The sequence below is a fragment of the Neopsephotus bourkii genome, unplaced genomic scaffold (genome assembly GCF_033783945.1).
Source record: "Neopsephotus bourkii isolate Nb327-2 ecotype Australia unplaced genomic scaffold, CSIRO-AGI_Nbou_v1 NB_1749, whole genome shotgun sequence".
Taxonomy (NCBI): domain Eukaryota; kingdom Metazoa; phylum Chordata; class Aves; order Psittaciformes; family Psittacidae; genus Neopsephotus; species Neopsephotus bourkii.
The window spans coordinates 6612774-6638259 of NW_026902223.1; the positions used below are offsets into that span (position 1 = coordinate 6612774).

Below are 25486 nucleotides of genomic sequence, written 5' to 3' on the forward strand. Positions count from 1 at the left end.
ATGCCAGCCCCAAGAATCAGGCCCTCACCACTGTCCTCATCCAACCTTTAGCCCTCAGGACCAAGCCCAGCCAAAACTGGCACCTAGGAAGGACAAACCAGGCCCCCAGCAGTATCCTCCCATGTCACTGCTCCCAAAGGAGGGGAAATGGGTCATTTTAGCACAGCACAATGGTACACATGCACCCAACAGCCCTCCCCACTGATCCTCCCAGGGGCAAAGCCCACTGCAGCCCCCAAAGGGACCATTTCCAGCCCTAAATGCAGGAGTTGTTAGCAAAAGTTGCAGTATTTGCACCCCAGTGCTGTGATGAAGGGGAGCAGAGTCCCCTTTGAAACCATCACATCCGCTGCGCACCCTCCCCTTCATCCTCCTCCTCCCCCAGAAGAGGAAGGAGCAGACTGCAGGGGTTGGCAGTGGGGCACCATCAGTTCCCCCTGGCTGCTGCAACCGGACACCCCAAACCTCCCATCCCCTGTGCCCTGGCATCACTGAGGCTGCCGAGATTTACTTGTTTAATAGCTGGGGTTGGGTGGGGCTTCCCCCTCCTCTCTCAGGCCAAGCACATTTGGGTAATTAACCTGATGAGACACTAATCACCACCATCCCCTCCCCAGCAGGGAAGCACCGGCCTCTTTTCCTTTTAGGGTCTGGCAGACACCTCAAGAAGAAGAAAATTGCCGTGAATAACACTTCACTTCATCCCACTTCATCCCACTTCATCCCACCCCATCCCACCCCATCCCACCCCTGCGGCAGGCCGGCGGAAGAGAGAGGAGCTCCGTCTGCAGCAAAACCCTGCCTCCATCCCCCCAAAGCATCTCTGTGCCGCCCAAAGCAGCTCCATCCCCCCAAATCCAGGCCCTGGCCCCATCGCTCTTGGCGCATCCCCTGCTCCGCAGTCGAGCGGCTCCCGATGCTGCTGCCAAGGAGGGAGTTGGGCACCGGTCCCCACTCACCCCCCAACCCCGGTACTGCCCCATAGCCAGGCAGGGCACCCCAAATCCTCCATCACGGGGCTGCGGGAGGAGGGAAGGGACGAGCCCGGAAGCCTCGGGGCAGGCACCAGAGGGAGTCGCAGCTCCGCGCAACGCTGCTCTCTTGTCGCTATTCCAAAGCACGGGGTGCTCAGCCCTGGGCTCCCAAAAAGCGAGACCCAGCCCCATCCCCGTGCCAGGGCAAGGAGCAAGAGCCACCCAGCCCCAACCCACGGGGTGCAAAGTCCCTTTCCAGGGGCAGCCACCTCGGAGCTCCGGCGGTGCCAGGCTGGGATGGGGCCGGCGAGATGCCAGGTCTACCCAAGGCTGTTTGGTAGGCTGTGCACTCCCAGCCCTGCCGGGACGTGCAATGTCATGCTTTTAACCCTAAATAAATACCCCCTCCCGGACGCCCCGCTGTTTGCAGGGCACACACGGCCATGGGTGATGGGAAACTCACCCGCACCCAGCAGCTCCGGGAAGAAGCTGGATCCTGGCACGGGCTAATCTGGGAGATCTGGTAGTGCCAGGCAGCGGGCACGGACCGGACGGCGGCGAGACGGGGCAGGCAAAGCCGTGCTGCCCTATCCTGGGTCGTGCACTGCTGCAGGGTTGGCGCTGTGGATGGAGGCTGATGGTCTTGTCCAGGATCTGCATTGGGCCAATGTCAACTTGCATTACCTGGCACCCCAAGAGGGAAGTGTCTGGGTGGCAGAGCCCCACAAAGAGCATTGCGGAGCCAGAAAGGGTGCAGATCCCACAAACCCACTGTCATTCATACCATACTTTAGGTTGCTGCCGTACTTTTCTCATCCCTGTTTGACCCCCAGATGGATGCTGTTCTCTGGAGGGAGAAGGGTTTTATCTCCTAGCCTCACTGGCTTAGGTCCTCAGTGCTGTAAGCTTTAGGGGCCACATGGCATGGTAGGACTGGGACAATGGCCAGGCAAGCATGCAGCTGTACCACAGGGATGGACCACGAGCATCCATCATTTGCAGAGCAGATAATGGACCTTGGGGCTGCTCATGCAGAATAGGATGCTCTCCTTTGTGTGGGGATGGGTACATGCCTGGTAAGGGCTATGCCACGCAGGGGGGCACAGCCACCTTCCTTCTTCCCTTTCCAGTAGCCACCTGCAAACACAAGAACCCCAAAGCCAAGGGACAAGCCCTGGGTGCAAGACCCTGCCTGCCCAAAGCTGCAGGGCTGGGTGAGACCCTCAGCAGTGGCTGGTGCATGTTCAAAGCCAATTGCACATGAAAACCAAACCCAGCAGAAACCCCATCCCTGAGCCCTTGGACACCCCTGCCCAGGGCCTGAAGTCACAGCACCAAACCCTACCCTTACCCATGAACACCCCGGGGCCTCGCTGCAATATCCACCACTGTCCCTTTGGTCCCCCACCACCGGAGGATGCTGATATAGTACCTGGACCGTGTTTCCAGTTTGATATATCAGCAGTGAATAAAGCAGTTGTCATCCACTCCCTGTTCCAGCTGAATTTCCAAAGCCTGGCTGGAAGTGTCAACTAATCACAGACTTCCTCCACTTAGCAGCTCAGGGCGAAGGTAATCACTGGTTTGGGTGCCTCTGCTCTTGCCCCGACCGAAACTGCTTGCCCCCACCCCTTGGTCCTTGGCGTCACTGCCTGGCCAGGAGTTACCCAACTCATGGTGGAGATGCTGCAGGCTCCATCTATCTCTGTCTGCTTCCACAAAGCCAAGCCTGACACCAGCAGTGCCATCAAGGGATGGCCGAGCCCTCTCACCTACCAGCCCAGCAACTCTTTTGTGACCCCGGAAAGCAATGATGAATCCTGAGGAGGGAACCAGCCACTGCTGGTTTTAGCATGTTTAAACATGTTTTCCTTGTAAGCATGGTACTGCCCAGCAGCAGCTCCTGGTGCCCTCCTGGTCCCCAGGACAGAGCCACTGGGGCCTTCCATGCATGGGCAGGCATCCACATGGAACTTCTACCACTCGGTGCAGGCTCCATCCTCTTTCCTCTGTAGGAAAGAAAGGTTCCCAACCTCCTCAGCGTGCAGAGGGAGGACGAGGACCCTGGTGAGGTGCTGGAGACGGCATCATCTGGCACTTGGGCTGATCCATGGATGAGCAAGGACTGTTTGACAGGGCAGCTCAGCATCGCTATGCACAGGGCAAGGTCTCCCTCCAGCTCCCACCTTCATGGGACGCAAGGGAAAGGGGATGGAAGGGAGGGTAGGGCTCAGGGACAAGACCCTCTTGCCTTCTCCTCCAGCTCTATTCGGACATGCTCTGGAGGGGCTGTTGTGTTTGCCCACTTTAAGAAACCAGAGTTAAGGTGGGCACGGAGCAGTACTTGTGTCTTGACTCTGGTTTGTGTAGGATCAATGGAAAGCAGGATTTCTGCAAGACAGCAAGCTCATTAAGAAGCCTATACATGGCCTTCATTGACAAGAGGAAGGGTTGAACAACGCTGCCCCGTGCCCAGCATGAGCACAGGGCATGGGACTGTGCTCTGCCCCAGCGCAGGCTGTGTAGGTTGGTACCACCCTGGGTGCAAACAGCAGTGGGGTGCCATGGTCCATGGGGCAGTGCCCGATCCCGCACTGCTCCGGCTGGACAGGAGGTGAAGGCAGCTCATGACATAACCCAGCGTGCCCGGGAGGCAGTGCCTGGAAGGGAGTGAGCCAGGCTGGGAAGCCAATGCGCTGCGTCACTGCTGCCGGCTGGAGTCTGGTTGGGAGCCAATGGGCTGCCCAAATCCAGCCGGGCTACAGGAACGCACCCCTATCTCCCTGGCATTGTATGGCCACAATATAATCCCTTGCTGTTGGCTGCTGTGGGGAGGTGATGGTTGGTCAGAGGGGCCAGGAGAGGGTCTGCTGTCCTAGCTCCATCCATACAGGTTCCATATCCCTGCCAGGCTTGGGGACACATCCAGCCCCACACATCAACACACGGGACAGCCCCCAACTGCAGGCAAGGGGAACTGACCTTCTAGGGCTCAACTCCCTCAGCTCCCAGGCCCTCCTTCCCTAGGGAAGAGCCCATCATTCCCAGCGCCCTGCTGCGCTTGCCTCCCATGGGTGCCAGCACACTGAGGGCAGTTTATGTGTCTCCTTCCAGGCGAGCTCCCAGATGCACGCTGCCAGCCAGAGGGATAACTCACACACTGCCTGGCAGTTTCATCAGCACAGCCGGACCCATAAAACCAGTTAGCTTGGAAAAACAGGGACTCCTGTAATGATACCTTTGGAGCAATGGTGCTCCGGATCCCGTCCACCAAGAGAAGAGCTGAAGGAGCCCAGAGGCCGTTGCAGGTGAGCTCTGCCTGGCACAAAGCTGCATCCCCAGCCCTGCCAGCAGCACTGGGTGAAGGAGCCATCCTCCACTTCCAATGCCCAAAACCTGGCATTCTACAGCCTCCTAAGGAGACACAAACACCAGGAATGCTGCTAACCCTGCAGCCGGTTTTGCCACGAAATAAGAGTCCCCAGCTCCATTCCTCAAGCTTTTCCTTTCCCACCATAAACCATTGCGGGCAAATCCAAGATGCTGCTCCTTAATCCCAGCCCAGGGAAGCAGGAGCCCCCCTGACCTCTCACCTCAGCCAGGATTGGGGTCAGTGGCAGCCGCTGGGAGGGCAAAGTGGGGCAAAGAGAAAGAGGGAGGAGGCCCATGGAAAAAAAGAAGGCTTAGAATAGAAACCAGGTTAGGGCTAAACTGTGGGTGGCAGGAGCGGTTGTGGCAGGTAGAGCTGGCTGCCACAGCCAGCCCGGGGGACCTCAGCATCCTCAGCATCCTCACCAACTCTATCAGCCCTCTGATGTTGGGGACCACTGGGCTGGAGGGCATAGGGGGAAAAGGGCTGCAGGGAAGAGTCTGGGTGCAAAACAGCCCTAAAACCACCCCTTCATCCTGCAAGGGCTCCTTTGGTCCATGGGATGGCCGGGGATTGGGATCACCCCTCTGGAGCATCCTTGCTGCCCCGTAAGAGCTGCATCCCACAAAGCTTCCTTTGGTCCATGGGATGGCCGGGGATTGGGATCACCCCTCTGGAGCATCCTTGCTGCCCCGTAAGAGCTGCATCCCACAAAGCTTCCTTTGGTCCGTGGGATGGCTGGGGATTGCGATCACCCCTCTGGAGGGTCCTTGCTGCCCTGTAAGAGCCGCATCCCGCAAAGCTTCCTTTGGTCCATCGGATGGCTGGGGATCGCGATTACCCCTTTGGAGTGTCCTTGTTGTCCCATAAGAGCCGTATCCAGGGCAGCCTCAGCACCCACAGAGACCCAGACAGCACAAAACCGAGGGTGGGTGGTTCTTTTCCCTTTCCATTGTTCCTGCATGGCGAAAGAACAATCAACAATGAGCCAAGCTCGGCGCAGGGCGAGATAAGCCTGACCTCCCACGCCGCTTGCGGCCGCAGGACCAGCGTCACCGGGCACTTGGCACGGCCCCGAGGGCTCCCTCGATGTGCGCAGAGGGCTCACGAGGTGCCACCGGCGCCACCCTGGCACCCGCCAGCCCCGGCTTGGCCCATGGGCGGCCGGATCCGATGGCAAACGCAGGAGCTGTCCCGTGGCCACGCTATCAGCTCCTATCCAGGGAGCTGATAGCGGGATTGACTGAGCGGCGCTGGAGGTGGCTGTGGGAATAGCCCTGCTCCCAGAGCAGGATGTCACCTTCCAGCAGGGGGTCGGGGGGATGCCCATGGATAACTGGGGTGATGAAGGCTGGGGTTTTGTTGGGAAAAGTGGGAGCTGATGGGAAATCAATCAGTGTTACCTCTGCGGAAGACGAGGCCACGGTGATATTGTGAGTGGGTTTTTGTGACCATGCCCTGCCTTGCTGAAGCATTGATCCCTTGGGAATGCTCTGCTGGTGGGGCGCTGGGTGAAGAGGACATCTGAGGAGAGGCGCTGAGTGCTGCCAGCTTCTTCACACACCCGATCATTTTGAGGAAAAAACAGTGTGAAAAAGGTGTTTTTCTTTTTAGCCTTCAATCCCAACAGGGTCTTGTGCTGCTCTCGGGGCTGGGGCAGTTCTTGGCATCAGTTACCCTTGGGGTGGCAACAAAGAGAGCATATGGACCCCTTCACAGAAGGAAGGATCTCGTGTCACCTCCTCCATCCCCTGGTGTCTGTGGGATGCTCAGGGAGGGCTGGGGACCTCCTCATCACTCCCCTGCATGGAAAGGCACCAGCAACACAAAACCAATCTCCCTTGCACAGAGTTGAACCAGCCCCAGCTTGGGGACACTATCCCAGCGGCTGATCCTGCCTAGGAAAGGCAGTTTGAGCACGTGGCATTCCTACCCATGGAAGCATTCCTGCTCATGGGAGCATTCCTGCTCATGGGAGCTGAGCGCAGCCCCGGGCTGGGTGACTAACACCGGCTGCCTTGAATACCCGGGATTGATCTATCTCCAGGTGCTGACGGGGACAAGGAGTGCTGGACACCACCAGAGCATCTTCACCCCCCTCTATAGGTGCTGCTCATCCCTGCCATGCTCCTCCAAGCAGCCCGTGTATCCTTGGTGGGTACCACACTGGGGTGCTGCTGCCACCCGGGGCTGTCACAAGGGATGCCCAGCACAGGGCAGGAGGCCGGGCTGTCCCCATTCCTGCAGGCGTTATCCCAGAGCAGGGTTCCTGTCCCAGACACAATGATGCTGCTGCCAGCACCCTGCCCGTGTAGGCTTGTATAATCGCTTATGTAAGGCAGTGTTGGGCCACAGCTGAGCTGGATCCTGCTTCAATCCCTGCCTCTGCTGGTCCAACACTGCATACGGTCCTTGGGCCTAAAGGTCCCCACCCCCTGGGGATCCCTGTACCTGATGGGCATTCCCATGGGAATGCTGCTGGATGCTGTCACCTGGTGCCTGCTGCGACCCAGAGATGCTCATCGTCCACCTCAGGACCCTTTGGTGCACAGTTCTGCTTCACACGGAGCAGCTTTTGCTGTTGTCTTTGAAAGCAACCAAAAGGAAAGGGATGTTTTGTGCTGCTCCAAGGGGCAGATGTGGCAGGGGCTGCTCCCTGGCCAGCAGCAGAGACGAGCCCAGCACAGCCTGAGAGGCACCCAGAAAGCCTCCACCTCCCCAGCCATCCCTGGCCTGCTTTCCAAACCCGACCGGCTGGGTTTCGGGGTGATGGAGGTGTGCCAAAGCACCGGGGCAGGAGGGCGAAGGCATTCCCTGGCACTGGAATGGGCAGGATGCCATGCCAAGAACAGCATGCACAGCTCATCTCTCATTCCCAAATCCCAAAACACAAGCAAAACCCCTGGGGGATGTTGCCTGTGGGCGCAGACAGCCCCTGGCTGCCTCTCAGTGCCCTTGAGGACTATGCAGCACCCGTGGAACCCATAGGCAGGGTCTGCACAGGGTCTCCATGGGATGCTTTGGGGCATCCACCATTGCCTTCAGGCATCACTTGCGGGTTGCAGAGTGCTCCAGGGGGTTTGCTTTGGTGCTCGGTGCTCTCATACAAGGACAGCAGGAGAGTGGAGACCTCATAGCAGCCTTCCAGTATCTGAAGGGGGCATATAGGGATGCTGGGGATGGACTCTTCATTAGGGACTGTAGTGGTAGGACAAGGGGTAATGGGTTCAAACTTAAACAGGGGAAGTTTAGATTGGATATAAGGAAGAAGTTCTTTACTATGAGGGTAGTGAGGCACTGGAATGGGTTGCCCAGGGAGGTTGTGAATGCTCCATCCCTGGCAGTGTTCAAGGCCAGGTTGGACGAGGCCTTGGGTAATAAGGTTTAGAGCGAGGTGTCCCTGCCCATGGCAGGGGGGTTGGAACTGGATGATCTTAAGGTCCTTTCCAACCCAAACTATTCTATGATTCTATGAGCCTGCCTTCACGGGTCGGAAAACGCTGGTGCGGGGATTGGGCACGGCCAGCCCGTGAGTCAGTGGCAAAGGAGGGCCGGGCGCGGCGGAGGCTTTATTAACTGATGAGGGGTGGAGCAAGGCTCTGCAGGCAGGCGAGGAGCCTCGAAACACGGCATCGACGGAGCGGGGTCCCACTGCCAGCCCCGCGAGTCCCTGCGGCACCGCAGTGATGCAGCCCCGGCCCCGCTCCTCCTCCTCCTCCTCCTCCTCCCCGTGCCCCTGAGGGGGGGCCGAGCCGCTCGCCCCCCGCCGCAGCCCCGGACTCGCCCTCGGCGCAGGCAGGACGGCGGTGATGGAGCAAGGTCAGTGGAACAGGTTTCTCCTCCCGGGTCCCTTGAGCAGGCGTTGTCCTTCCCCGCGCGGGCTGCGGGGCTGTTGACAGAGGCTCTCATTAGCTCGGTTATTGGATGGGGATGAGGGCTGGGCTCTTGGAGCCGGAGGTAGCGGCTTGGATGGGGTCATGGCTGCTCTGTGCATCTCCCTGCGGGATACCCATGCTGCTCAGGCTTCACTGGCACTGCGGGACCCCCACTGGAGCCCCCAGCCCAGGAGTTGGGCTGTGAAACATCAGTGGGGTGGTTGAAATAATGGGTGTTCATGTGGGAGCTCTGCTGTACCAAAAGGGTTTAGGGCAGCGTCTGACCATGGTGCTGTGACCTGTGGGTGCTGCCAAGCACAGGGGTTGTTGATTGTGGCTGTGGAGAAGGGTCAGGATGAGGGTTTATCACAGCAGAGGTAAAGGCAGAATCCAGGATCCCTACTCTGCCCTGCTCAGGCCTTTTGCCGTTGGAGTTCCCATGTGCTCCCCTCTGCACTGCTCGCCAACACTGCCCGTGGCTGATGGGTTGTGTTTCCCCATCCACACACCAGGGATGGCACCAAAGGGAAATCCATCCCCAGCAGGGCTTAAATGCTTGTGTAGGATTTAATGTCTGTGTGCAGGTGGTTTCTGGGCTGCATCCCCTCCTTGCTGCTCCAGCTCAGTGCAGTACCAAAGGGGCTCGAGTGGTCCAGCCTTCATCTCGGTGTTTCCTCTTCCTGGTCCCAGCAGGACCCTGTGGGTTGGGTGGTTCTGCTGGCTTTGGAGAGCGCTGGTGTTCTGGAGCTTGGTGTGCTGCAGCAGGAAAGCACACTTGTTGTTAAAGTGCATCCCAAGAGCTTAAAGCTTAGACAAAGGTCAGGGAGCAGGAGCAGCGGAAAGGTTGTCCCTGTCCCTCCAAACCAGCAAGGGATAATGACGAAAGCCAGGATCACTGCCCACAGTCCCCACAGTGCCTTTGCTACCAGCCGGTGTCCAGGGCAGGATGTACAGGCCATGCAGGGCATCAGTCCTGCAGCAATGGTGTTTGCCCCAGGCTGCATGTTCTCAGTGCTATCCAGGAGACGGTGCCAGTGCTGTCCCAGCTGCACAGGGTCTGCCCCCCGCCGTCACCCCTGGACCCGCCTGCATCCCTGCTGAGCGATCCCTTGTTCATGTAGGGGATGCTGTGCTGCTGGGCACGTGGAACAAGGCAGAGCCAGCCCCATCGCTGGGCTTGGAGTCAAGTTCTCCTAACACACAGCTCCCATAGGTTCAGCATCCCCACAGGCAGCTGGGCACGGGCCTGTGTCCTCACCATGGGTTTCAGGGCCGGGTCAGAGCACGGGTGTCACGGGGACAGGAATGTTCCACTGCTGGGGACAAAGCTCAGGCAGTGCCTGTGCTCGGAGCTCAGTTCTCCCCAGCAGCACTGCGGGATGGATCCACACTAACACCACGTACCTGGCTGCAGCCACAGCTTCACCCCATCCGAAGGTCCCCACAGCCTGAAGTTCCCAGCTATGACCCCTTATGCCTTGGGACAGGAACTTGGGAGAAGACGTGGCTCTTCCAGCTGTAGGTGACCCTGTAGGTCCCCCATTAGCACCCAGCTCCCCCAGTCTGAGTGCTGATGGGCCCTGGGGGGGTCTCACAATAGGGACGTTTCCTTGTCTGCTTCTGCATTAACAGCTCCATGCCCCTGCTGAGGCTGGAAAGGGTTATTGCAGCCACAGCTCCATGGTTACAGAGCAAACTGCACTGAGCACTGTGGAGGTGCTGCCCCGTCCCTGACCCTCATTCAGCAACAGTCAGGGATTTCAGCTGAGCACCCAGGAGGAGCATCCCCCTGCCCTGCACCTCGAGTGGATATCTGCCCCACGTACAGCAGGCAGACCAACAAAGGCAGTGGTGGTACCCACAGCCTGCTCTGCCCTGGCTCCCCCATGGATGCTCAGTGCTGTCTATGGGTACATCCCTGTGCTCCTTCAGCTGGAAGCAAGCTGAGTGATGGGTAGCAGGATGATGGGTACCATGGAGCTCACTCCAGCCATGGTGGTCGAATCCATGGCATCACCTGATATTTGCTAATATTTATTAATTGTATGAAGCAGACGTAGAAAATAATTTGCTCTGTTAATATCTGAAGTCAGCATTAAAAGAAAATGACACTCTCCTTTTCCTGCTTTCCTGGCCTGCTTGGCAGCTCTCTCACAGGGAAGACACACTCATCCTGTTCACGTTGCTGCCTGTGGGGCATTTTGGTTTTGGGAATAACCATAGAGGTCCCTAAAAGCTGTTGCAAAGCCCCTGTGAGATGCTGCATCCAACCAAGGCTGTATCAGCACTGCACGCAGCCCTGTGCTTGGTGGGTGAGCACAGTGCAAGGCAAGGCAAAGCTGGGACGTGCTGCAGGAGCTCTGCATGGAGCCCCCATCCTGGTCCTGGCCATCCACCCTCCTGTGTTACTCAGCTGCCTGGCCAGGAAGTGAATCCCGGCGGGATGGGCAGGAAATAGTTAAGCAAGTGGCAAGCAATGGCCCACACTGGCCCGGCAGGTCCCAGACCCCAGTGTCACCCTCCGGTGTGGGCACTGTGGCCATCACCAGTCACCAGCTCCGGGTGAGGCTGGAGGAGCTGCAGGCAGAGCTGAGGACTCTGTGCTCCAAGGGATAGTCCTCCCATGGTCCCATCTACCTGTAGGACTCACCTGGTGCCCTGCAGGTGATGTCCTTTCTTGATTTCCATTCCAGCCCCATGGCTAAGCACACCATCCAAGGGGAGCAGCCAATAATCCCAGTGCTGCCAGCACCATAGGGGAAGCAGCCGTGTTATCCCCCCTGGGGTGGTTGTGGTACCCAGCACCGGAGCAGGGATGCTGCAATGTGCACTCAGCACCTGCAAACCCACATCTCCAACAGCACAGCCACTGAACAGCCTTGGTTCCCAAACCTTCCCTGGCTTCTCCCTCCTCCAGGTTGTGATCTGGATAGTGCTTGATGTATTCTTCTTCTTAGTGTCATCTGACCAGCTGATTTTAGCAGCTGCAATATCCCATTGATGCTTTTTTGCTGTTTGCGCCTTTTGAACCTGTTGCTTGCTGTTTATTGGATCAGCCCAGCCAGATCCTGAGGACAAAGAGACAAAAGCACCTGAGTGACAGCGCCAACACATCACCCTTGCAGCAGCCACATGGGGCCTGTGAATCAGCATCACTTTTGTGAGTGATGCTCCTCCAGCTGAGGAGCCCGGGATGTGCTGCTCAAGGATGGGGTGTTCACGCCATGACCAGACACAGCCCATTGGCCTCACTTCACTCCCTGCACACCACCTCCTGCACCATCAGGACAAGGAAATACATGTCCAAGCTAAACCCAGGGGACTGGTTTTGCTGGGAAGCCCAGTTTAACACCGGCACAGGGTTTGGTGCTTGTAGCTTGGGGAGATAAGGGACAACCATGCCCAGGATCGCAGGTTTTGTGCCAGGGAGATGCTGCCATCCACTGCCCCAGTGCCCGCAGGACCTGTGCCATGTCCAAGCCACGGCACCACGGGCCAGGGCTGTGTTTGCCATCTGGCAGCACCGGGCCAGGGAAACCTGCTGCCGGCTGGGTTTCTGTTTGGGAGGGTATGGAAGGGTGTTCTCCAGGGTGTGCCAGCCGCGGCCTCCACCCTGCTTTCACAAGTGCCCTCTCCCAAAGGAGCTTGTTGTTCTCGGCTGTGGAGCAGAGGCAATTAGCATCAGTGAGGCTCTTCCATAGGAGCCAGTCCAACGAGCAGAGTAATGGGGCCTGGGGATGAGCTGAGGGCATGGGGACAGCCATATTCCCTTCCCATATCCAGGGCATGTAGAGCCCAGCTCCATCATGAACCCACTGGGATGCAGCAACCCAGGCAGCCTGGGGGGATTGAAAACCAAGGGACACCTCCTGGGCTGGGGGTTTGAATGCCCTGTCCTGCAAGGGCTGCATCTCCATGCTTTGTAGGATGCAACCTGATTGGAAACCAAGGAGCAAACCAAAAGCCAAGCAATAAGCATGAACCCAAAAAGCAGGCACTTTGCATGCCACCCCTGTGCACACAGACCATCCTCCTCACCCCACCTGGGATAGATGTGGGTCTGAGCCCACCTCCTGGGCTCTGCAACGCTGCCATGGCTCAGTTCTGGTCTCTCCCTGCAGACATGGAGATGACCACGTTGGTCACAGGGCTCAGCAATCCCAAGCACCGTTTCTGGGCTTGGTCTTAGCTGCATGGGGACGTGTCCCATGGTACTTGGGTACTGTCACATCACCAAACCTCTTCACTGGCTCTTTAGAGGAAAGAGAAGCCAGGAGAAGGATCTGTGTCAGCATCAGGCCAACAACAGCAGCTGTTTGGGTGCTCCTAAGCAGAAAGGCAAATTTAGGGAGTGTGCAAACCCTGGCTGCCCAGCACCCTCTGAACCCATCCTGGTGCCTAGACAGGGAAAAGCTCCAACAGGTTCCAAGCCAACAGATCCACTTCTCCCTGTCATCCGCTGCAACAAACTGGTCCCCATCGCACTGAAGTGACTGGGATGCGAGACAGGGCAGATCACTTCCCTTCTGTGTCCAGCACAAACCCAAAGGCACGCTTCATCCCTGCGGTATTGGAGCAGGAAGCTGGTTTGTGCCCAAGGGCAGAGGGCTCAGGTGAAGTCACACGTGTGCATGAGGAAGGGGATGAATTTACCACCATCCCCTCACCTGAAGACCGGCCTTAGCTTATGGGTCCTGCTTGCAGCAGCACTTGGTGCCCATCCTCCTGCCGCATCCCTGCTGCCTCTCAGCCCTAGTGGGCTGTGGGTCCCATCCTGCTCTCCCAGCGCCGGTCCCGGCAGAGGGAGCTGTGACATTAACCAGAGCTCTCCTTGCCCCTTGGCAGCCCTGGGCTTTGGAGAGGGACCAAAGCAAACAGGCCCTGGCGCTGCGCAGCCCTCACGGGAACCCGCTGACTCAGCACCTCTGATCGCTCGCCCTCTTGCCTGGAACTGAAGGCAGGAGCTGCGCAGGACTCGTGGTTTCAGATGGAAAAGCGCTTTTAGCTCTAAAAATCACTTACAAAAACTCCTCCTCGGTTTGCATCTGAGCTGAAAGGTCTTGGTCCTGCGGTGCTCTGATGGCGTTCAGCTGATGCTGGAGCATCCCTGTGTGCAGCAGCACAAGGCTGGGACCGCACAACCCTCCCGGGGCTGGGGGGTTCAGCCACATAAGAGGCAGTAGGACACACACAGCCACTTTGCAAAGAGTATTTCTTGCTTGCAAAGAGTACTTTTCCTCCCCTACACACACCCCTCCAGGGCAGGCACAGGCAGGGAGCAGCACAGCTCCGCACCAAACAAATCCCCATCCTCCAAGCAGCAAAACCACAACTTCCACAGCTCCAAAGCGTGGTCCGGATCCCAGCCAGACCTGGGGTAAGCACGTACAGACTGTCAGGAGTCAGCGTGCTCCGGTCATCCCTTATCATTTGCATCCTTGAGATAAGGCAGGATAAGCAGCACCAACAACAACATGCAGCATTTCTCTTATCTGGTTGTTTGCATCACAGCCTGAACAGGCATATGGCCAATATCCCATGGCAAGGGGCTGTTGACTCTTTCCCATTAGGATATATCACTGCCCAGGTCCTCATCCTGCTGCTGCACCCCAGAGCCAATCCTGCCAGCTAGGAGCCATCCATAGGTCATGCATAGGCACAATGGAGCTGAAGGTTTGGACAGGGAGTGCAGTGGTCAGTGGGAGATGTGATGGGTCTGTGCAGAACACTTGACATTACAGTTCAGAGCTGTGTTTTGAGCACTGATGCTTTAGGGATGCTTGGAAGAGGCTCTGGGCTGCAGCCTGCTGTTATGCTCAGTCCTGGGATGCTCCTGGAAGCAAAAGTCAAGATCCTTCACACAAACTTCACTTCAATGCTCTGGAGAGACGCAACAGGAGCACTGCCTTCATGGGACAGCAGTTTGACCCCTGGAAGGCATCTAGCAACATGGTCAAACCATCTTCATTTCAGAAGACAGCATGGACTGGACTCATGGATGTGCTGGCTAAAGGCAGAGCTTGCACAGCCCCAACCCACGGGAACCAAAACTGCCTTCCAAAAACACAGCAACGAACAATACAACCAAGAACCAGAAGAGAGACCAGGACTCCCCATCCCTCTGCTCCTCCAGCCCAAACCCCACATCAACCACTCGCTCAGGAAAGAATGGATTGTAACTGTTTATTTTAGGTCCCTTTGTTAGCATTATCACCTATCTCCTTCTACTCCTGGCTTGTGTGGTCTCGCAGCCATTGACAGCACAGTGCAGCATGCTTCTTCCTCCAGTGAGCAATGACCATCATCCCTTCAAGGTTGGCAGGAGGTGCCTGGTTCGATCTCAGCATCATCTCTCCATACCAGGTACCGCCTGGGAGCATCGCACAGACAGGGAGCAGAGCGAGGGAGCAGGAGGGCAGTCCAGAGGGACCGGTGGGGATGGCTGTAGCTTTCAGCTGGCCCAGGAAGGGAGTCTCTGGCTTGTGTTTTCTGGCAACTTAGAACTGGGTTTGTTTGTGGATCATTAACAGCAGAGATGACGGTGCTATCTGCAAAGGGAAGGAGAGAAACCCATCAGCACCCTGAGGATCCCGGCCTCAGTGTCCTGAAAGCTGTGAAACCAGCAAGAAGCACACAGCTATTTGAAGGCTGGGAAGTCTAAAGAACACAGTGACTTCGGGTGTCAGGAGATGTGGCAGTGTGGAGATGCGCACTAATGCCTTCCCTTCACCTCCATGGAACATGGTCCTTCAAACCAAACCAACCAAACACCACAGAACAGCAACAATTCCAACCCAGATATGCAGTTTCCAAAGGTCTGAGTAAGATCTCAAGTATCTGGAGAAGGATTCCCAATGGCACCGGACCCTGCCATCAGCCTGGTCCCACCAGGAATTGTGGCTGATTTCCTAATGCCTTTAAAAGGTGAAGAGTCAAGACAAGCCTGAGCATGGTTGAAAATCCCAGCTACAGGGACACAGAAGAATCAGACCACAGAGCAGTCTGCATTCATACAGGTTATGAAACCAAACAAGGGCTTCACGTCCTGCCCAGCCACATTAGGGCTGTTGAGTAATGAACTAACGCTATTGCTACCTCTATGAACTCTCATCGTTTCCACACGAGCAGGAATTTGCCCACACACAAAAGCACTGAGGTTACCTGGACTCCTACTCTTCCAGGTGGGTTGGAACCGAGACCTTACATTATCCACATCTCCACCTGCTGAAGGGTTTAACCTCTCAGAGGCCCCATCTCCTACTTACAGTTCAGTGTCTACAATGACATCTGGCTTCTCCAGAGTCTGTCGTCTCCTCTGGACGGCATCCACAATCTTTTTCCTGGGTCCTAACGGGATATTGATGCTCTTCAGGTCATTGTCTGAACATAGCATGAGGGCCTCCAAGTCAATCTTTTCCTTCTTCAAGATGGAGATGAACTCAAACATGTGCAGGGAAGCCAGAAAAGTCTCCAAGGGGCTGGTGTCTGGTTCATCATCATCATCTAAGCCCAGCTCCACCTCATCCCAGGGCAGCTCCTCCGCGTTCCTCTCCTGCAGGCTGTTGGCACTGCCAATGCTATCGTTGAGACTTGGCGAGCGCTGCAGGCGGCTCCGCAGTTTGACACCTATCCCATCCGTGTTGTCTTCACCAGCATCCTCCCGGCCGATCCCAAAGAGCCCACCACTAACATAGTTGCGCCGGAACACCATGGTGCCCAGCCCGGGGCGGTTGAACAAGGAGTCGTGGCCGGAGTCAGTGCTGACTTCCGAATGGGCCGAGTCCATGTGCAAACCCGGGTCACTTATGGCACGGGAGACAGTGTCTTCATCCGTGAGGAACATGTCTCGGATATTACGCCGGGTCCACTCTTTGGGGCTGGCGTACGTGCCCTGCTTCACAAACATGACATCGTTCCCCAGCTGCAGACCAGACAGGGACCGCACGCTTTTCCTCCCGTCCTCATAGATCTTGAACGTCCCATCTACCTGCTTCTTCTTCTCCAGCTTCTTCTGTATCTTCGTCTTTCCCTTGGCTGTGCCATGGATGGTGGCTTGTGAGTATGGCAGGGAAGTCACCATAGACATGTGCTGGAACTTCTTGCTTAAGGTGCTGCTTGAATAGCTGGAGAAGCTCATGGTATCCGAATTATCTGACATCTCCTTCCTGTACCGCTTCTCCATCCTTTGGTGGTGCTTCTTCTGCAGCTTCACACAGTCCTTAATCCTCCGCTCCGCATCCCTAAAGGCCTTGTCCTTCAGTTTGCTCACCAGCTTGGGGTTGAGGCTGCTCTGCTTGGCAGCAATCGAGTCCAGGTATCGCACACACTCCATGTGCCCCTTCATGGCTGCCATGTCCAGGGGGGTATGGTAGTCATTGTCCAGGCACCAGATGTTGGCCCCAAAAGAGATGAGGAAGGAAAGGCAGTTGAGGTGGCCATTGGCTGCTGCCAAGTGGAGAGGGGTATTGCCCCAGATGTCACATTTGTCTGGATCCCCCCTAGACAGCAAGAAAGGAACCGGTTAGCAAATAGGCATGGCTGAAATAGCTACTGAGATATTCCCACTTGTGCAGGGGCAATTCAGCACCGTGAACCGTTGCATCCTCAAAGTATGAAGCTACATGTCCCACAGCTTACTTTTAAGGGGGTTTCTGGAGGGGTGTACCACTGACATGGAATCATGGGCCTGACATACAGGTCATGACATGAATTTAGCTCTCAGGAGACACACATTCCTTCTTGCTGGCCTTGGCCTTGGGGTTCTGTGGGGGTTTTTGCTGTGCCACGCTTGGTCTCACTCGCACGGCTTGAAGCACATTGGTGTTAGCACATCCTGAGAATCCAGTTTCAGAGAAAGTGGAGATTGGGTTTCTGCACTCCTCAAGAGCAGGGCACTCGACTAAAGCCATCAGCATCTCTCCTCACACCGTGCCAGCCCCTACCCCCTACCCTGCTGACAGGGCACAATCGCTTGCCCACGTCTGCCTCCCATGCCAGGACAGACACAAACGTGGGATTCAAGGGAAGCTGGCCCTCCTGGCGTTCCTATTTGTGACCTGTTGAAACAAGAGCCAGTTCACACCCCTGCTGGCACCAGCCTTCGCCCCAGCGCATGTGCTAATGATATGCAGGCAGCAGCAGTATCTGTCAACAAGGCGCTCTCCCTTCCTGCACAGGGATAAGGCAAAGCCGTTTATTAAGGCTGTGCAGCTCCACCACCCTCAAGAGCAACTCCCGTGGGCAGCAGGGCCCTTTCATCACCACTCTCCCAATGAGGAGCCAAGCACTGTCCCTCCACCATGAAGACCTCAGCTCCAAGCCCTGCTGACACATAGTCTGGAAGGCAAAGGCACACTGAAGACTCTCAATCAGTGTTACTTTACTCCTTGCTGCTTTAGGACCTGTGCTGAGAAGAGCTGGGAGCAGCAGAACCCAGAACCTGCTCCCCAGCCCCATGCGCTCTATGCTATGGCTCATCTCTCTTGAGAGAGCCTGAAAACTACATCAGGCACTGAGATCACAGGAGCCAAGGGATTTCTTTCCTGCTCTGCTTTGCAGCTTCATCCCTAGCACCCATAACAGCTTTGTCTTCATCCAGCCTCCCATAATAGAACAGCAGAGCCAGAGCAGAGCCACCGGCTGGTGTAATGACTCAGTTGCATCACTCAGGCTTTGCTGACATCTAAGCTATGTAAAACTGAAGGGAAATGATTCCACAAAAGGCAGAAGCAATAAAGACAGTGTCCAGAGGTTGAGCTGGAGATTATTTGAACCCAGAGTGTAAGCTATTCCCTAAGAGCTTTGAGGAGCTCTCAGCTTTCCCCTTGTGGAAGCATCACCAGCAGCTCCAATATACTTGTGTTTTCACAGAGTTTGTAGAAACTCAGTAAGCCCAACCCAGAGCCTTTGACATCCCTTACAGAAGCAGAGATAGGTTTCAAAGATGAGCATTAGGGCAATCACAGGGTTGAGGAGCCCTGCAACCAGCCAAAGGAGGAGGGAGCTGTTAGTACTGTAGCGATGCCCAGTTTCCAGGAGCGGTAACTCCCCAGCCCTTGCCTCTACCCTCGTAGTGACATGTCCAGGCTGGGAAATTCATGGGGAGGATGAATATTTGATGACTTGCAAGAGAGGAGTGAATTATTGATGGGGCTGGATCAAAGAGCCACTGAAACTGGAACCGTGGGCGCCGGAGTGGGGCTCCGGCGCGTGGAGGGGGCTTGGTGTGTTTACGTGGGCTCTGAACAGGCACATGTGTGCCCAACATGGGCAGGCAGACGAGCCAAAGCACCCTGAGGGTCCCAACAGATAGAAGGACTCATGATGTGGGCAGGGGATTAGCAATGGGCTCACTAGAAATCGTTGTGCTCCCCAAGCCAAGTGCATGGATGCTCCATCCATACAGCACACTCTTACAGCTAGCTGGCTCAGGTGGCAAAGGGCAAGGTCTTGGGGGATTCCTATTTGAAGGTCTACTTTCCCCTCATGAGAGTGCATCAAAACCAGCTTTCCCTGGACATTTCCACTGTCTAAAGCCAAGAGCATTAAAGCAAGGTTAATCTCCAGGTCCCTCTGCCCGATAAATGTCTGCTGCAGGCGCTAAAAATGCATCCGAAGGGAAGGAGAATGGTGACTTGCAAAGCAGAGGTGTTTGATCCAGCACAGATAATAAACATGAGGCAGGTGTCTGAGCAAACCTTCCCCTCCAGGGCGCTGCACACGAGGAGATGCTGACTGCAGGGTCCACTAAGTGGGAACCTATGTTAATAACAGGGATAGAGCCCAGCACTTCTCAACTTCAAAGCGTTTTCGAGTGCTGAGTCAACTCCTGTAATAACCATTATGAAAAACGCTGTTAATTGAGCCCCTTAGGTGGACGTGTGCGTGTCCTGAGTCACTCCCTTTGCACACTCACTCCCTTCCTGCTGGTTTCCCCCCTCCACTTCTCCCATAGGATCCCAATTAGCTGGAGAATCCAGCGGCACTTACACACGTCCTTCCCTGGCTGCATGTGTGAAGTTCCTCTGATAGCATTGGGCTGGCTCATGCCCTGGCTGGTGTGTGAAGGATCAGGCCTTCAGACCATGGAGCCAGCTGGGTACTGAGTGTCTCTGCCTCCCATAACATGTTTTTGGATATAAGAAGAGGAAAACTTATTCACAGCTGGAGGAAAAAAGCCCATGAGCATCAACATAGCCGGGGCAATGAAAAAGTAAAGCTTAGAAATGGGCAGAAAAGAAGAGCTTTTGGAGCCAGAGCAGAGCCTTGGGTGCTTTGGTAGTTCCAGGTGGCGGTAGGTCAAGGATTCAGCTTTTCTCCCTCCCAAATCCATCTCAGATGCTGTAGGTGAGGTTCCCCTCAGGGCTCCCTGCCTCTTGTACCAACAGAAAGCCAGGCCAGCAGCTGCTGGTGCTGGTGCTCATCACTGCAGTGGTAGCGCCTGGGGCCACGTCTCCTGGCTCAGCACTTCCCCATGCCCTCATCTCGGGCTGGCTCCAGGAGCCAGCTCAGGTGCCAGAAGCGATGAGGCTACAGCCACGCTCCACCCTGCTCCATCCCCTTCCCAGCCCAGGGCAAGGTGTCCCCAGCACGGCCACGCTGCTGCGGGCACCCACGTGGCTGTGAGCACTGCGGGGTGCAGGGGATGCTCATCCCCTCCGCATGCTCTGCTGCAGCCTCCACTGCAACCGGCCCCAGGCAGGGCGATGGGACTCCTCTGAGCAGCCCAGCTGGAGCCTTCTTGTCCCATCTCACTGCTGAGCTGCGCCCCCCTACCATTAACATCAACAGCATCCCTGATCCCCATGGTAAGAAGGGAAACTGAGGCACCTCTGCACTGAAACAGCAGCTGACAAAGCTAAATGGAGACCTGTCTAGCAGAAAGAACATCCTCACCTCTCCTGTGGTCTGCTCCAAGGCAAGGAAGTCCTGGATCTTCCCAGCCGAGGGCCCCAGACCCGTTGTTAACTGGAGCTGGACTGGTGCCCGCCGCTGCCACTGCAGCTCATAATGAACCACGCTGAAGAATTACTGCCTATGAAAAGCTGCAGTGCTAAATGCCAGCCTGCCTCTTCCCAGCCAGCGTGTTAATTGAGTTTGCTTTTCTCACTGGAGCCCAGCCAGGAGGAAGTAAAAGGCTTTTTGTACGCAGACAAGAAGGATGATCCCTCCATCTCAAACCCTCTCTCCATCCCCATGCACAGGTGTCTCAGAGGCACAGACACATCCCCAGCTGTTAGGGACTAGATAACCTCATAGCAGCCTTCCAGTATCTGAAGGGGGGCTATAGGGATGCTGGGGATGGACTCTTCATTAGGGACTGTAGTGATAGGACAAGGGGTAATGGGTTCAAACTTAAACAGGGGAAGTTTAGATTGGATATAAGGAGGAAATTATTTCCTGTTAGGGTGGTGAGGCACTGGAATGGGTTTCCCAGGGAGGTTGTGAATGCTCCATCCCTGGCAGTGTTCAAGGCCAGGCTGGACGAGGCCTTGGGTGATATGGTTTAGAGCGAGGTGTCCCTGCCCATGGCAGGGGGGTTGGAACTTGATGATCTAAAGGTCTTTTCCAACCCTAACTATTCTATGATTCTATGATTCTATAACCCTAAGTGTCCATCAGACACCGGTATCGCTGCCCAGTGCTGGCAAGGAGGATTTGCTGTTTCTTGCTGCCCCATCACACCTTGTGCCTCAGCATCCCCCTGCAACCCAGAGGTTAAACCACCCCCCTCCCACCCTGAACCTTCCCCATCCCATCCCATCCCTGCATGGAGCCAACCCAGCCGCAACGCCTCCGCTCACCCCAGCACCATTCCATGCCTCAGTCCCACATTGTCCTGCCTCACAGTGCAGGGCTTTTCATGCCAAACAACAGCAGAGGCCAGGGAGAAATGCCCTGACATTTGGGGACAGACAGGGACAGTAACATACCCAATACAGAGCTAAGTTTCATCTCGGAACAAGACGAAGACCATTGGTCATCACCCTAAACACTAACAGTAAACCACAGGGGCTGCCCATGGGCTCTCCTGAGTCCTGCATGATTCCCCCTCTTACAGACCCAAAACCAGCTCCCCGGAGCAGAGAGGAGCCTGCAGTGAGCTGAGCAGGAGGGCAAGGAGCTTTCACTGATCCATGTGTGGTCCTGGGCAAGGACCTGGCACAGGGAGATGGATGCAGGGATGTAAACACCCCCTGCAGCCCACAGACACGTTTTGTTCCACCATCCATCACGGAAAGGGCACTGGGCTTTTGCCAGGCTATTTTCCCTGTCAGGAACAAATGTATATCAGGTTGTTAATTAAACAGCAGCCAAGCTGCACTCGGACATGACTGAGCCCACAGGGACCTTCTAATGCAATGTGAAGTTATAAATGGGGCCTCTCCATGGAAAAGGCTTTGTGGAAAGGCAGAAACTGCTGGTTTGGATGTGTGGGTGGGCAGGGCAGGCTGCAGGGTGTCCTATGATGGAGATGGGCAGTATAATGACATATAAGGAGATATAAAGTCAGTCTGAAAGGCCTGTGATGCGGTCAATATAAAGCCTTTCTGGAGGGGTGTTCAACCATGTCACTGGCCTTTCAGGCTGATCTTTTGGCCATCAAAGAGTCTTTGAAGTCATTTCTGACTTCAGGGTCTCATCCCCAGAGTTCCTGCCCCTGTCCCTCTGGCTCTGGGTGGTGATACCCCTCTGGGCAGGTTTATGCTGGGCACAGTCTCTCTGGGAGGCACACAGGAAGTCCCCCATCCAGGGAAGCACCACAGGGCTCTCAGCCCAGGAGCATCTCAGGATGCACCACTCAGAGTGATGCCTTATCCCTTCCGGACTCCAGAATCCTCTTTTCCTCATCAGACTCCCATTGCATCACGCACTCAAGGACTTCCCACAGTCAGACCAGAGCATCAGGAGATGCTGAGAGCCCAGGAACAGGCACAGTGGTCGGGTACAAGAGATAAAACACAGCCCAGGGTGGACATGGAAAATCCCTGTTTGGGAGCTGATGCCCCCACCAAGCCCTGACCCTACCTGGAGAAGCAAAGCCCTTCCAAGGAGGGATGCTGAGCACCCAGGCTGCCCACCTCAGCACCAGCGCTTACTGTTAGAATGAACTAAACCAAACTCAACACTGGCACCGATCTCTCAACACAAGGCAGAGGTCACCCCGCTTTGGAGGCCTTTCCATGAGCAGGAGGAAGCACTGGCACATCTCCCTTGGGAGGCTGGTAACAACAGGAATGCCATGTACTGCTCCAGAGGGCACTAAGCATGGCAGACCCTGCCTTAAGTTCCTCCAACACCGAGATGTAAAGCCTCCAGTCTGACAAGCCCCCCCCCAGGTCCCACTCCCATCCCTCCACTACACCCATGCATACAGAGCCAGAGACCCTGAGGTTTGGTAGCTCAGGGTGAGGTACTGAGACAGCTCAGCACCGAGCAGCCCCAGGGAGGGACTGGACTTGAATCTGCTCCTGGGGACCTGCTCCTGACATTCCCGGGCTCTGGGTGCATTACAGGCTGCCCAGGGGTCATATTCTGAGACCCTGCTTTGGCTCAAACAGACAAGCGTCCCTTGGCACTGCACACGTCTCTATGTGAGCATTTACTGGGACAGAAGGAGCAGTTATTCGCTCTGCCCCCTCAATTAAAAGGGCTTTTTCCATAGCAGTGACCCGATGTGCTTGCACTGTGTCTTTACAGGACCTGACTCAGGACTGCAAAGCACTTGCAGGGGGGACCCAGTCCCTGGGGAGCTGAAAGCAAGGTTTGAAGCAGTTATAGGGTCAGAGGAGCTGGGAAAGCACACAGTGGTTATCAGGGGCATTGGACTGGACCCAAAGCACCACAAGGACAGAAAAACAACGGGGGGGGAAGGCATGCTATGGACAGAAGCCATCATTTTGTGGGGCACCTGCATCCACGCTGACCTACAAGTGGGGAAGGGGGAAAGAGGGGATCCCAGCTACTCTGTCCCCAGGACCAGCCCCTTGCATTCACCAGTGCTCACCCTCTGCTGACGATGAGGCGTAGGGCATCCAGGTTGCCGTGGTAGGCAGCCCATAGGGTCGGGGTCATGCCATCCTCATCCGGAGAGTTCAGGTCCTTCTTGGTGGCTTCCTTCAGGAGGTCCAGGTAGCCGTCCCGGGCTGCTCGGTGGTACTGGTCATTCATGGTGGGCAGTGGTCCCCGGGGGGGGGCATGGGTGCCCAGGGGGTGCTCAGAGGATGGGCATGGACGCGGGGAAGGGGAGGGCTCGCTTCGCACAGCGCCGCTGTTCCAGGACACCTGAGAAGTCCCGGCCGCTCCAAGCACAGCCAAGCAGGCGCTCCAGCGCTTCCCTGGGTCCTAAGCATCCTCCAGCCCTCCCGGCTCCTCGCCACAACCCCTTCACGCACCAGCAACAACGGCACATTACGGCTTCCAATTAAGCAGCATCACTGCGCAGGGCTCAGCAGCGCTGTGGGCACAGCGACAGCCCCACGGGTCTGTGTGTCCCCAGCGCAGAGCAGGCTGCCAGGTACCTGCCTGGTACCCCAGCACGTCCCTTGCCATATGTGGTACCCCATGGTACCCCATAGGGGCAGCTGCAGCCATGGGAAGAAGTGAGGGCTGATGGAGCACAAACCCCCGCTGTTCCCCACCCTTGCAGCCCCAACAGAGAAGGGCAGGAGCTGGGACCTGGATGGATGCTCCTGCTCCATGCGGAGATGGGCAAGAGAAGTTTGGTGACTGCCATGATTTCAAAGCAATGCCAGGGTTGCTTTCCTGGTATAGATAGATAGATAGATAGATAGATAGATGCATATCTATAGATATATATATTTCCCTATATATATGGGGAATTATATATTATTATAATTATATAAATAATATATATTGTATACTAACACATATTTTATATATGTATATATACATATATATATTACTAGGGAAATATATATATATATCTTTCCCTGATAACCTGAAGTAACTCACACAGGCTGGAAGAATTCCCTTGCTCATCCCCTCTCCCTCTTCGGACACCATAAGACCTGCCCAAACCAAGCCCACTCCTGCCTGTGGCTCAGCACTCCCACAACGTGCACAATGTCCCCTCCGGTGTCCCTTATGCTGACACAGGATTCCCGGCTGTGGTGAGCCCGACAGCCGCAGGCAAAGCCTCCAGCGCAGGATTCCTGAGCCCCGGGCACCCTCTGCCGTCAGGAGAGATGGATGTTGACCCAAGCACGGAGCTGTCGCAAGGCGTTGAGCCCCACACTGAAGCGTATCCCCTGTCATGGAGGAGGAATTTCCTGCTCCTGTGTTGCGTGTTTTGCCTATCACATCCTGGTCCTGGCTCTGGGGATGGAGAGTTTCAGGGCTGGACCGCGTGTCTGCCCCCATGGCCCTGGGACACACAGGGAGTTTGGAGAGGATGAAGGAAGACCAAGGGTGAGAAAGCAGGGAAGTGTGGAAAAAGAGGGGAAGACTGAAAGAGAGCAGCAGAGAGGGATGGAAGGTAACAAGCAGAGAGGAGGGAAGATAGAGAGGAAAGCAGCTTCTTTTGTATGCAAAAACCCACCCCACAGGGGCTGCTCACATCAGCAGGTTCATGCTCACATGCTCAGCCTCCTTGAGCGAGTCCTGGTGGGATGCAGTAGACATGGAGGTATTTGTGGCTGGGATCCTTCCGGGTGAAAAGCAGTGCAGTAACGCCTGCAATTCATTACAAGGGGTTGAATGATTCTTGTGTTATTACTAATTAAGCCTCTTACACTGTCTGGTGGCTCCCAGGAAGGACCAGGAGCATTGCCCAAGGCTGTAAATGCTCTTTCCTCTCTTGTTGGCTGTTAAGGACAAAAGAGAGAGGATAAATCAGTGCGTTTCGCTCTGGGGGGACTCTGATCATCACCTCTGCAGAGCATCACCCATTGTCAGCTCGGATTCATTATAAGGGGGTCTGGGTTCCCCTGGGAATGGCTACAGACTGAGACCAACCACTCACCCCAAAGAGGAGCCCAAAGGCTCAGCAGAGGCCAGGCAGGGCAGACCCAGCACTGCTTTGTGACAGCCGGTTGGTGGCAGCACGGGAAAGAGGCACGAAGCTCTCCCTGGGCTGTGTGGGAGATGTGAGCTCTTCCCTTCACCATCCCACGTAGCTCAGTTTGATGCGGTCCCTATAGGGCTGCAAGAAGGAGCACAGAGATGGGCAGGCAGGAATGGGACTGAAAATGCACAGCAAACAGCCCCGAGCTGTGCTTGCCCCAGAGACGAGCGGCAGGGGCATC

The 25486-nt window shown here is 56.0% G+C and overlaps 1 protein-coding gene across 2 annotated transcripts; it reads right to left on the reverse strand.

The window, feature by feature from the left end:
- Positions 1-14388: 14388 nt before the first annotated feature.
- Positions 14389-23766, reverse strand: USH1G (USH1 protein network component sans). 2 transcript variants are annotated; one of them, XM_061376862.1, is made up of 3 exons: positions 23227-23605; positions 15485-16717; positions 14389-14767 (listed from the first exon to the last, which is right to left on the reverse strand). In XM_061376862.1, exons 1-3 carry the CDS (start codon positions 23388-23390, stop codon positions 14764-14766), a joined length of 1401 nt encoding a protein of 466 aa, XP_061232846.1. In that variant the 5' UTR covers positions 23391-23605; the 3' UTR covers positions 14389-14763. The 2 variants fall into 2 exon arrangements, with proteins under 2 accessions (XP_061232846.1, XP_061232845.1); XM_061376861.1 differs by lacking the exon at positions 14389-14767 and having other exon boundaries at positions 15481-16717; positions 23227-23766.
- Between the last annotated feature and the right edge of the window lie 1720 nt (positions 23767-25486).

What these genes read in the sequence shown, in the direction of transcription:
- USH1G (XM_061376862.1), bottom strand. Translation starts at nt 23,390, where the DNA reads ATGAATGACCAGTACCACCGAGCAGCCCGGGACGGCTACCTGGACCTC. An exon ending in CGCCTCATCGTCAGCAGAGG is followed by an intron (nt 16,718 to 23,226) that starts GTGAGCACTGGT and finishes CTTGCTGTCTAG; the next exon opens with GGGGGATCCAGACAAATGTG.